Source organism: Dunckerocampus dactyliophorus, chromosome 7, assembly GCF_027744805.1.
Source record: "Dunckerocampus dactyliophorus isolate RoL2022-P2 chromosome 7, RoL_Ddac_1.1, whole genome shotgun sequence".
In the NCBI taxonomy this organism is placed as follows: Eukaryota; Metazoa; Chordata; class Actinopteri; order Syngnathiformes; family Syngnathidae; genus Dunckerocampus; species Dunckerocampus dactyliophorus.
Window position 1 is genome coordinate 26,454,622 of NC_072825.1, and position 13,615 is coordinate 26,468,236.

The following is a 13,615-nucleotide window of genomic DNA, read 5'->3' on the forward strand; positions in this document are numbered from 1 at the left end:
TTCGATTGAATTAAATATTTGAACATTTCTTTATAATCAAGTCATAATAATTAATTTATAATCATTTATAATAAATTAAATGTTAATAACATGATTCATTTGCATAGGTTTCTTAATTTAAAATATAGCCAAATATAGCCAAAATAATTCACATTTTTAAATCCAAATATTTTTAGTGTGTTAAACTTTTTAATTCATAAATTAAATAAAAATTTTATTTGTAAAAAAAAATGTAATAAAACATGTAAATTAAAAAGTTTCACTTATCTAAATTATTATTTTCCAAATGTATTTATATTTTTATTCAGAATTTATGATGAAAACCAATTTTTTTTACTTCTGTATTCTCTGTGTTGAGGAAACAATGAGAAATATGCTTCAATCATCATTCATATAATAACATTTATTAATTTTACAACAGACTTCACGTATTTCAGTAAGTATTTCTGAGTTTACCATATAATATTTCTTCAATAACTTAAGAAATAATGATATTTTTAACCTCAGCAGCCTCCAAATGGGAGAGATAACAATTTAATATCATAGCATAATGTTAACATTATTTCATCATTGCATTAAAATACGAGGCATATTGTAGTAATAGCTTTTAACTTTATTAAATACTTTTTATTCTTATAAGTTCAGGAAAAAAATATTTGTAACTTTAGTAGTCTCCAGAATAAAGAAACACAATTCCTAATGACGTTCATTCATTTTATAAAATAGTTTACATATTTTAATAATGATGTAAATTGATTACAGATTTTTTATTCAATAATGTAAGAAAATGTATTATTATAGTATATATACTCAGATGGAAGATACAATAATGAATTGATCAAATCAATTTCAAATAAATAATTTGAATATTTTTAAGTGTATTAAAGTACTAGACATATTTTAATCATTATTTTCATTTTTTTTCCCTAATCACTTTTTAAATGTATCACATAATTTTTTTTTACTCAATGATTTAAGAATAACTATTGCTGACTTGGGCCGCACGGTGGTCTAGTGGTTAGCACAGGAACAGCCTGGAGATCGGGATCGGGAAGATGGGTTCGATTCTCCCTTGGGCATTTCTCTGTGGAGTTTGCATGTTCGCTCGTGTGCGCGTGGGTTTTCTCCCCGGCACTCCGGTTTCCTCCCACATTCCCAAAAACATGCATGTGAGGTTAATTGGCGACTCTAAATTGTCCATAGGTATGAATGTGAGTGTGAATGGTTGTTTGTCTATATGTGCCCTGCCATTGGCTGGCGACTAGTCCAGGGTGTACCCCGCCTGTCGCCCAGATAGGCTCCAGCATGCCCCCACGACCCTAATGAGGATGAAGTGGTATAGAAAATGGATGGATGGATATTGCTGACTTTAGTAGTGTCCAGGGGGACATTACATTTTTTAATCATATTAAAATGTTAGACATATTTTGATCATTATTTTAAAATTGTATTAAATACTTCTTATTTAATAATTTCAGGAGAAAACAAATTTTTTGCTTCAGTAGTCTCTACACTATTTATTTCTTTTTTATTTCTTTTTTTCACAAATAAATACAACCCTGGGGTTTGGCTACACAAGCTGCCGCCACTCTGACTGTCTCTTAAGCTCACTTCAAGGATAAAATGTAGAAAAAGTCCATGATGGAAGTCTTAGAATGAAGCAGTCTTTAGCTCAATGCCAATTAGTGGTTTGTTAGCAGGCTGCTTCATAGTGTCACTGGTGATGGAGGGCGTGTCCTCATCTGTGGGGGCGTCTGAGTCAGGGAGGTGCCAGTGGATGAAGCTTACATATAGAACAGATCCTAGAACACCCCCGATAAGGGGGGCCACCACAGGAACCCAGAACCAGTAGTTGTAACACCTGCAGAGTAGTAGAAGTAACAACTATAAGACAAGGGAACCATGTGATATCTCCCAGCCAATCAGAAAAACAAGGTAACGTAAGTGAAGAATTCTAATGAAGTATTAGAAATTGTATTGGCATATCAATGTTGTAATTCTCATAATAATATGAAAGTTAAAAAGGGTATAGTGTACTAACATAATTTAAGTAGTTCAAATGCACAATGTCACATGATTTCAATCAGTGCCCAATAAAGCAGCGATAGTCAATGAGCGGCCGGTCGGCCAATGAATGCCCGTGAATGACATCACACCCGCCCATGAGTTCAGGTCAAAACTTGGGAGCGACTAACATTTTTACAGTAGATCTTAAAAACACGGCAGAACTCTCATGTCATAGAGAGGATCTTTACGAGCATTTTCTGCAGGAAGTCCTCAAAAACAGCAGAGCTCTCCTGTCTTGTAGAAGGTCTTTGACAAGCAAGTTTGCAGTAGGCCCTAAAAGCAGCAGAGCCGTCCTGTCATACAGAGGATCTTTGACTAGTGTTTTTGCAGTCGGTCCTAAAAAACAGCAGAGCTCTCCTGTCATTTTGAGGATCTTTGACTGGTGTTTTTGCAGTAGGTCCTAAAGAACAGTAGAGCTCCCCAGTCATATAGAGAGAGGATCTTTGACTATCATTTTTGCAGTCGGCCCTAAAACCAGCGGAGCTCTCCTGTCATGTAGAGGATCTTTGACTAGCATTTTTGCAGTTGAACCTAAAAACAGCAGAAAGGTCCTGTCACATAGAGAATCTTTGACTAGTGTTTTTGCAGTTGATCCTAAAAAAACAGCAAAGCTCTCCAGAGGATATTTGACTGGCTTTTTTGCAGTAAGTCCTACAAAACAACGTGATCCAGTTACATGGAGGTTTCTTACAACAGCAGAGGGCTCCTGTCCGACAGAGAAAATCTTTGACTGGCGTAAACATACTATCTATTTATCTATTTAAGTCCGGGCCACCTTAGTCCACAGCCTTCTGAAAATATTTTAATTTAGTTGAATAGCCCTGCTTTAAAAGATAAAATGATCATAAAAACAATAAACAATAAAAATACTGTAAAAAGCCAGTTAAAATGAAATGAAATGAAATTAAAGAAATAAGTACACTTGAGCACTTGAAATTAGGTCATGTCCAAGAGTGCTGACGCTCACAGGACACTTCATTAGGTACAGATCCAATACAAGAGCTGTTTACAAGATAATAATGCTGACTTTTAGACTGACACCGTCAGAAGGGTCAAGCAGCACATCATCATAATCAGATGCTCTGTTCCAAGCTGGGGGGGGGGACTTGTTACTTTGATCCCAACTAAACAGTTGTAACATGATAACCTCTCACATTCCTTCTTACTGTAGTTTGTGAGAGGGGGAGGGGGAAAAGGTCAGAGGGCAACGAAGACGAGCATGTTTTTCAAATCACTTCACTGAGCCTCGACCCATGAACATGTCGAGTGCTGGCCACAACATTAGGAACACACGACAACCACCGCAACAAAGAGTCCAGTGAGTGCTTCAGAGACTTACGTGAAAACCTCAGAGCCCCAGCCTGCCGTCAGACTAAAAAGTCGCGGTCCTAGATCGCGAGCCGGATTTATGGCCGCCCCACAGTTGCCTGACATGGACATGGAGATGCCCAGGACGATCACAGCCACGATAGGAGGAATCAGCTGGCTGGGAGCGGGAGTGTTCCTCTTCTCATCCAGACACAGGATGCATAGCATCAGCATGCCGGTGCCCACGACCTACTAACACCAACAGCGTTTTGCATCTACATAACTTAAAAAACACACACAAATATGCTTGCTTTGATACTAAAGTATCAACTGACCTGGTCAAGGAAACTCCTGCCCAAAGTGACATACTCAGAAGGATATGTGGCAAATATTGATGCTGTCTCATTTGCTCCATATACAGTCAACTTTCCTCCACTAAACTCCATGATGGCATCTAAGACAATAATAAAGCATAGGGTCAATAAAAATGGTGCACTGTTTCCTGAAAAAGTGCAGGAAAATCTAATATATCATAATTCATTAAAGGATCTATCAGGAACAACTGAGTTTTGTTGCTCCTGAGCACCTATACAGGTATGAAGGTGAAATAGTGTAAGTTGTGTCTAGTCTACTCCACTAATATCACTCATCAAATCAAGCTCCAACTCAAAAATATTTTTGTGTTGCAAGTACAGTAATACCTCGCCACTGTGCTCTTCGAATTTTGTGGCTTCAGGGTACACCCTTGACTGGTCGCCAACTGTTCGCAGGGCAATTCATTCATACCTATGGACAATTTAGAGTCTCCAATTAACCTAACATGCATGTTTTTGGAATGTGGGAGGAAACCGGAGTACCCGGAGAAAACCCACACACGCACGGGGAGAACATGCAAACTCCACACAGAGATGCCCAAGCGGAGATTCGAACCCGATCTCCTGAGTGTGTGGCCAACATGCTAACCTCTCGGCCAACGTGCGGCACAATAAAAGATCCATTCAATAAAAAAAACGTCCATCCAATAAGGATAAAATTAGAAAAAAAATAGGTGTGCAAAATACTTTTAGGGTAGGACGAATCATTTGACATGGTTATAGATCAATATGTGGTGTGATTTAGAATATATTAATTTTTTTTAACACACTCGCTTCAGCGTAATAGTAATTCATTGGCGTTCCCTAGTATAAACAACCAGTGGTTAGAGCAGTGTGAGCAGTGACAGAGCCAGAAATTTTTCATTGACGTGGCCAAGGTGAGACCATTACTCACATAGGGGTGGCAATAAGTTCATACCTGAAATGTCTAGATGGCCAGTCGGGTCGCCACGGCCACCATTGGCCACCACGGAGCTCCGCTGCTCCACTGCTGTGAGATCCCCGCACAAAGACACAGCAGTCCAGGCACAGTGAGGGGGAACTACCGCTGTAGCTACGGAGCCGAATATCCAACGTCCAACGTGAAACTAACTTCACCACGGTACACCGCGGACATGTCTGCATGTCGGTGTTGCGTTTTCTTCTTCTTGCGTGGGGGGAGTTGAGTGGCGACCAGCTTTAAGGCACACTACTGCACCTGCCATTTTGGAGTGTGATTCAGAGTTACGAACGTGATACGGCAACCGGATTGGCCCGATCTCGTGGCGGAAATTGATATTATCTGATCTTCAAAATACAAAAATACAGCGGATCTGCAGCCAATCCCGATCCTAAAGATTGTCTAATGCACTGAATACAGCCTAGTATTAGTAAAAAAATATATGTATATATGTGTATATTGAAGCAAATGTTATGTATATTTTGCCCAAATAAAGCATTTTAAGCAGAAAAATGGCGAAATGAAATCAAACACTAAAGTACTACAATGTTCAGTGAGACACAAATGCACCAGATTTAATCGCCAGGACAACAATCTTTTGTGGCAGGTTTGAATTATGTCACAACAGGCACAATTATCCCTAATAAAAATCCAGAATAAAAACACAGGCGGCTGTAACCCATGCCAAGCTAAAACTCAACTCTGAACCCCCGATGTCACTTCCTGTCCTCCCCTCATTTTGCTCCACTAGCAGTCATATTTATGTCTTAAATGTCTTATTTTCTGTTATTATGTCTACTGTATTGGCTAATACGAAAAGCAGGGCAAGTTTATTTCAAGAGCACAATTCATACACAAGGTAATTCAAAGTGCTTTACAGAAGAGAAGGAAGCAATCACTTCATAAAATCATTCCATAAAAATTGGTTTATGTGGCTATAACTTGGCAGAGATGTACTTTGGCGCAAGACCATGAAAAGACTTGTACACAAGCAGAGCTCTTTTAAAGGAAGCCAGTACTGGACTAGTATGGTTATAGGGGTGTTATTTCATGTTTCAAGGGCTCTAATTATGTTGAAACCTTTATTTCTAAATGAGGAGTCCCACTTCGTGGAAATTCCCTTATTACGGTCGGGTCTAGAACTAATTAACCGCCATAAACGAGGGATTACTGTACTAGTTCAGCAAAGGAAAACATTTGAATTGTTAGTGAATACATTTTGTTCAAAATTATTATTATTTGGTTAATACATTTGTATTCGTACAATTATTTAATTTGTGTATAATTTGTTTTGAGTGTTTATTTCTACTGTGCGAGGTGGTGGTTATCATTAATAATGGAAGGAGGAGCAATCGCATATGACACATTCTGTACATTGCACATCTGCATTTGCCCATGCATGTGTGTACTTTGAACTATGTATAATATTCTGAGTTCTTCTATTTATTTCTGTTGTCCAAGATGGCGGTTATCATTAATAAATGGTGGGAGGAGCAATCGCATTAATCATATGACACATTTTGTATATTGTACACCTGCATTTTCCCATGCACGAGTTTACTTTGAGCTTTGTACAATTTTCGGAGTCCTTCTATTTACAGTATTTCTATTGTGCAAGGTGGTGATTATCATTACGAACTGGCAGGAGGAGCGATCACATTAATTCTATGACACATACTGTTTGTTGCATACATGCATGTGCTTGTGGATAAGTGTACTTTGAGCTTTGTGGATTATTTTGCGTACGTCTATTTATTTCTATCGTGCTAGATGGCGATTAATATTAATAACTAGCGGGAGGAGCAATCACATTAATGAGACCACACATACAATACGTTTCACATGTGTATGTGCCCATGCATGAGTGTGCTTTGAACTTTTGTAGATGATTTTTAGTCCAATTTATTTTTAATGTGCAAGGTGGTGTCGATCATTAATAACTGGCGGGAGGAGCAATCGCATTCATTATATGACACATTCTGTACATTGCACAGCTGCATTTGCCCATGCATGAGTTTACTTTGAGCTTTGCAGCATTATTTTGAGTGTTTTTATTTACTACTTTTATTGTGCAAGGTGGCGATCAAAACATTAATAACTGGCAGGGGAAGCAATCGCATTAATCATATAACGTCATACAAGCAATACCTTTCGCCTCTGCAATTTTTTGCTTGGCGGAGGTCATGGCAGGCTGAGTAGCGGATTTTTACAGGCACACAGGGTGCTGAATAGAGATGTAACCTCCTATAATGTTATTACATGGGATGGACAAGCGTAACACTGTAAATGTAAACTATACTTTAAGTCATTGGTGACGACAATAATACAGTCTGTGCAAGTAACTGTAAATAGTTGGATTAAATTAGCACTTTTTTTTTTACCTTTATCTTTGACTTTTTACGAGACGACTTATTTTATTATCCTGACAATAAGGTGTTCACACTTTGCTCTTTGGTGCTGTGTAACACGTGAATTCCCCACTGTGGGACGACTAAAGGTTTATCTTATCTTACAATTACTACGCTGGGTTGCTTTAAGAATGTAGAAGAGTAGCAGTCTCGTGAGAGTTACCTTTTATGCATCTGTTTTGTAGTTTGCCACACATTATTTGAAGTCTCAATCTGTGACCGCATAAAAGTCAAATGAAGTGCACAGTTTAACATTTTTAACATGCACCCCATGCACCTGTGATGCTTATGCTTATGGAAAGCAGTGAGTTTCAGTGAGTTTTTAAAAACATAATAAAAATTAAATAATTTGCAAAAAATATATGTTTTATTTTTTGTGCTCAATTTTACTATAAATTTACCATTTTCATCTTCAAATCAGATATTATTTTGAAGGGGCTGTGAGAAAATATTAAAATTGTCTAATGCATTGATTCTCAAACTGTGGTACGAGGGCTTTGTGTGGTGCAGCCACATACAAAGTGCGACCCGGAGGGTTATTTGCGGCCTGCTGCTTGTTTTTTGATGGCCCGCGGCATCCATCCATCCATTTTCTATACCGCTTATCCTCATGAGGCTGACTTCGGGCGAGAGGCGGGGTACACCCTGGACTGGTTGCCAGACAATCGCAGTGGCCCGCGGCATATCACTGTAAATTGTAAGCCGCACCCATTAAATGTAGAGGAAAAAACAGATTTGTACATATATAAGCCAAACCAGTGTATAAGTTGCAAATGTCCACGTCATAAAATGGCATATTGTGGCGCAGCTCTTTATTTGACAGGAGCCAATAATAAGGTATGAAAAAACTTAGGACGAGCTAGTCAACACATTTGAAATTGCAGGAGGTCATTACTCAATATAACAGTCTGACTCACAGTGTCATCTTACAAAGAACACTAAACTCATCACACCGCAACTTAACACTCAAAAAGTATCCCTAATACATATACAAAAATGTACCAATACGAGTTTAAAATGAAAAAAACCCCAACATTTTCCCACGTTTTCCCATATTGCATTTAGTTTGAGCAGAGCATTTCTTTGGAGGACAAGCAGCATAGAAAATGGTGGATGGCGCTGCAATGCTGTCTCTGTCCACCACAGGAAGCCAGAGGAGTACAGAGGGAGGCTGACGTCATTGCAGCGCCCCAATGAATACGTTGCTGAGATGCAATGCATTATGGGAAAACTTTAAAAGAGTTGTTTTTTTTCCATTTAAACTTGTATCGGTGCATGTTTATATATTTAAGAGGTACACTGTATATTTTGCTAAGCTGCTGTGTGATGAGTTTAGTCTTATTTGTAAGATGACACCGTGAGTCAGACTGTTATATTGTTATGCTGACCTCCTGTGATTTGCAATGGGTTGACATGCACGTTGTGAGTGCACTGATGGCTCGTGATTGGTTCCTGCCGAAGAAAGAGCTACCGTTTCCTCATTGACTCGTGAGCGGTACAGTATTTAAAACAATTAGTAGTAGTTCTGAAGTAAAGAAGATGTCACGAGATTAGAATTCAGCCATAAATTAGTCGCACCGCTATAGAAGCCGCAGGGTTCAAAGTTTAAGAAAACGGTAGCGGTTTATACACTGCGGCTTATGCACTGCTTATACACTGGAATTTAAACACTAGCAAGGAGGATTAGGACTACACTGTAAAATAATATAAGGTACATGTTGAATGCTAGCTATCACACAAATAATAACAATATATAAGATACTGTATATATAGCTAATCATCAATAGCTATTTGTTGCTTTTAACACAAAGTTGGCATATGGGTTTTTGCTATAACTGGAGGATATTTGACCTTTAAAAAGAATTATATTAGAGACATATAAATAAATATAATAATCTAATTTCCAGCTCTGTTCTGCTTATTCCAATTCCTTTTGGACACGTTGAACTAGGAAATGTGTTTGGATTGCGCTAAAAATTTAGACTTTTATTGTGCTTTGTAAATATTTGAAAATGTTTTAAAATACCTTAAAAATCCAAATAATAATATTAATATAACAATTGCACAAATTGAACTACTATCTTACGTACTATCTTACTTAATTACTTAATCTGCTCACCTCATACGACACAAGACAATTACATGCGCGTGTGAGCCACATACCCAAAGCTAAACCAACATGGTAAGCGTAGGTCTCGAAAAAGGTGATACTTGCAAAGCATAATATTTTTGAGGAGGTACTTGGGGGGAAAAAGTTGGCCTGGTGGCATTTAATAGGTTGGGAATCACCGCATCAAGTTATAAAAAGACCAAAAGTCCAAAAGACATACCATAATAGACCGAGTAGACCACTCCTGAAGCCACATATGCTCCCAGCACCTGTGAGAGCCAGTATGGCAGCAGCCTACTCCATGGCACCTGGCCCAACACACAGAAACTGAGAGTTACGGCCGGGTTCAGATGGGCACCTATACCACGTTGGATAAACAAAGGAGAATGGGTCAAGTTATAAAATCATTTTTAACGGTGATATTGGACCATATACTTGTCACAGTGATGATTTGGTGTTGTATAGTTTAAACATTAGTAGTGTTTTATACCTGTAATGCCTTTGGTGAGGTACATCGCTGACATCACGCCCACAGAGAAGGACATGTTGACTGACAAAAACTGGCCTTTGGTCTCCCTGCTGGTCTTTACCTGCGCTGCTGCCGAGCAGCCAAAGAGCTTGACAGCAGATAAGACATCATATAAGTAGAAAATACGCAAAAGACATCTTCAAATTGTGTGGTATAGTTAGGGTTGGGCATCAAATATCGAGTATCGATGGGACCCGAGAATTACATTCCGATTCCGATCGTTCAGTTTTTAAAATTTTTTAATTCCTACTTTCGATGATCGACCAGCCCGCCGACTGGAAAAAATTGACATATAACACCAACAAAGAAGAAGCCGGAGAACACTAACAAAGCAGAAGCGGCAGGAAGCATTTGTGTTCATCCATTTCAAACATGGACAGTGTGTGACAGCGCTCGAAAGTCTGGCCGTAATTCTGCAAGAAAAACGAACAGTCGGCGCAGTGCAAAATTTGCACTGCCATCACATCATGCAAAGGAAGGGTGCACCACTAACAGGATTAAACACCTCCGGATTCACAGTGTGTAGAGTGCCCTGTTTTTGCAGCGCTACGGTGGAAAACAATAAATTACGGATAATAATAAATTAATAATAAATTACTTCGATCTTATGTCAACATTGAAGCAGCAAACAAATCACACTTTATACTGCGAGGCCAACTCAAATATCCATCTGACGCAAGGCTGTGTACTTTTTCATAGACAAACGACCTGACGATAACGCTCGCTTTAGCCAGGAAGTTGACCAGACCCCACGTTACTGCATTCACTGTACTGGTTTGATATTCTGCACGCAGGTTAGTTGGAACTCAGTAACATGGTTATGTTACACTAAAGACACTCTCCAACACATAAACAACAAGATATGTGTAACTGCTTTTTCACAAGGTTTTAAAAAATAAAAATCATTTGTGAACGTGTACTCCTATGTAAAGAGACTTCAAAACATTTATGTTCAAGTTTGATATTTATATACTGGTTGAAAATAGCCCTGTCAGAAATTCATACTAAAGTAATTCCTAAAAATTTAATATCATAAAAAAATAATAATAATAGAGACATTTCATCCAAGGACTTCGGTTAGTGCCCTCATTTAAACCATGCAAACTTTTATGACTCTACCGCTGAAAAGACTCACAATCGAGAATTATTAGGAACTGGAATCAAACCAAGGAATTGGAATCGGAACCCAAATTGCTGAAATTCGAACTATGCTCGACCCTAGTTATAATGTTGATAATTCTGAAAGTCTAAAAAAGGTTAACACATCACAGCATATCATAGAAATTCCCAAAGAGCATGTATGTATGCCCCCTAGTGGCTGAGGGAAGTAGAGGGATGACATAAGACACAAGTGCTTTTTGATGGTGCCATTACATCACTACATCATGTAGGTTTTGCTAGCTTGTCTTTCATGTTCTTGCAGAAAAATTCCAAAATATTTTATGGAAAAAATACTGTAATTCTTTCACCATCTACAGAGTTGTGCACCTAATTACTTAAAAATCCAAAAGAAATGAATGTCTAAAACTATTTCTACATAATATTTCACGACACCCAAAACAAGTGTTACCATGATTTTTTTAAGGAATATAAATGAGTAGATTTAAATGACAAAATGTAGGGCTTTCAATCAATTAAATGTTTAATCCCGATTAATCAAATTTTGTCCATACTTAACTCATAATTAATCCCACTTAATTGCAGATAGAAATACGTTTTTATCTATAATAAGTAGGGATGGTGGTAAAGAATTTGATACGTAACTATGATAACTACATCAAATTTTATGTAAAGGGTTATAAATTTTGCAAATATGGGCCATTATTTTATTTTTAAAATAATATACATTTATAAATCCCCCAGTTTTTGCATGTTTAATGTGAACAGCATTTTGTCCCACATTGTGTACGGTCCTTGAACGCACCTTCTAACTTTGTACAGATAGACTACTATACTGATTTTCCCCAAATGCTGATACTACAGTCATGGAAAAAATGATTAGACCACCCTTGTTTGTTCAGTTTCTTGTTCATTTTAATGCCTGATACAACTAAAGGTACCTTTGTTTGGACAAATATAACAATGACAACAAAAATAGCTCATAAGAGTTACATTTTTTTGGCTGTACAATGCGATAGCTATTCATGTAAGGCCTTGAGTGATTTTGGTTATTATCAAGAAAACCATGGAAGTTGCTCAAAATCAGCTCTTAAATTAAACACTTATGAGCTATATTTGTTATCATCATTATATCTGCCCAAACAAATGTACCTTTAGTTGTACCAGGCATTAAAATGGATCAATAAACTGAAGAAACACGTGTGGTCTAATCATTTTTTCCATGACTGTATGTGGGAATGCATAAAGGTAAGGTTCGATGACCTTATTGAGTGCTAATGTGCATATTTGTATTTCTCTGAAAAACAAACTCCAGGCTCGTCCTGGTGGATGGTAGGTATTCATTCAGTGCTTTTAATTTGATGTTTTTCCTGTCATATAAGATAATAAGATAAATAAGATAAATTAGATCGAGATAATGTACGTATGTTTTACTGATGTGTTGATGACGAGCTAGTGCGCTGCCAATGCTAGCTAATGCTAGCGCTGCATTTGCAACTCGTACCCAAAGCTTGGCTCGCAGTTCCAAGCAAAAACTCAGCCGAGAGACGGCTAAACAAAAACACTCATTAGTTGGGACACTTGTATGCCAAGGTACCAATGTATAAATGACAATAAAAAATAGTGCTTCAGTACTTTCTTGCTTCTCTCTGGCAATTTGACGACAGCGTAGTACGTCACAATTCCAGTCACAGGGACTTAGATACGAATAACTTTGGCTTTGTTGTGAGAGCCATCTGCCAGGGCTTTGGAGATAAATTTACCAGTCAAAATACCCTTTTCTTTGTCCATTTCTGCTCAATATTTGTTCCCACTTGTAGCTCCACACCACTACTTCCTCAAACTACGGTGTGGGCTGAGGGCCAAACAAGACTTGCATGTTACTCGCACGTCAAACAAAAATAGTGCCGTCAAAGGAAACTTACGGTAACTTTGAGAGCCCTACTAGAGATCATAACTAAAACAGTTATAATAATATGACAATGACTACTAAATAAATAAATAATTTAGATAAAAAAATAATAAAAACCCTTGTCATTTAAAAACATACAAAATTAAAATTATTATGTGATATTAAGCCTTTATACAGGATCAAAGGTATTGGACATAAAGTCAGTGATGTAATGTCATGGCATCGCCCCAAAGTACTTGTTCATCGTCCAATGGGGTTATTTCTACGGGGCATACTGGTATGCTCTGGTATACTGTGATGTACAGTATGTAGAGCAAGTGTCAAGGCTACAAAATCTTTGAAAGTCATCATGCTGAACATGAGAAATAGCATAAGCGTGACTCACCAGCAAGACAAAAGTCCCCAAGAACTCGGCCATGCACTCTCTCACCAGGGAATTTGTCACCCTAAAGAGCCTCCGCTTCAACATGGCTGGAAGGAGTTTCTACACCTGAGGGAGGAATTCAGCCAGGCTCCACTTCCACGGGAGCATCTCCTTGGAACTGGCCACTTCTCCCCTTTTCTGCCCAGCTGCTCAAATACTAGTAATCATTGACTAGCTTGTCACAGCACACACATCGGATTATTCGCTGACAAGCGTTATAGCCATTATGATGAGAGTGATGACTTTGCTGCTGCTGTTAATCGCCAATACTAGTGGGAAAAACAATACAATTCTAATAATTAAATGATTATTGTCATTATCATTATTCAATGTCAACAAAGCATGTCCACAAAACATGGAAAAGAGAAATTCAAAGCCATCGGGTGCACAATTTAGAAAGACGAGAAGAAACGGGGGCCAAAGA

General features: G+C 38.1%; 1 protein-coding gene across 1 annotated transcript; it reads right to left on the reverse strand.

Annotated features, from left to right (window-relative positions):
• Positions 1 to 357: 357 nt before the first annotated feature.
• Positions 358 to 13,200, reverse strand: aqp10a (aquaporin 10a). The gene is made up of 6 exons (XM_054782683.1): positions 13,153 to 13,200; positions 9,698 to 9,824; positions 9,428 to 9,565; positions 3,711 to 3,829; positions 3,407 to 3,624; positions 358 to 1,861 (listed from the first exon to the last, which is right to left on the reverse strand). The coding sequence occupies exons 1-6, from the start codon at positions 13,183 to 13,185 to the stop codon at positions 1,651 to 1,653; spliced, it is 846 nt and encodes a 281-aa protein (XP_054638658.1). The 5' UTR covers positions 13,186 to 13,200; the 3' UTR covers positions 358 to 1,650.
• Positions 13,201 to 13,615: the final 415 nt, after the last annotated feature.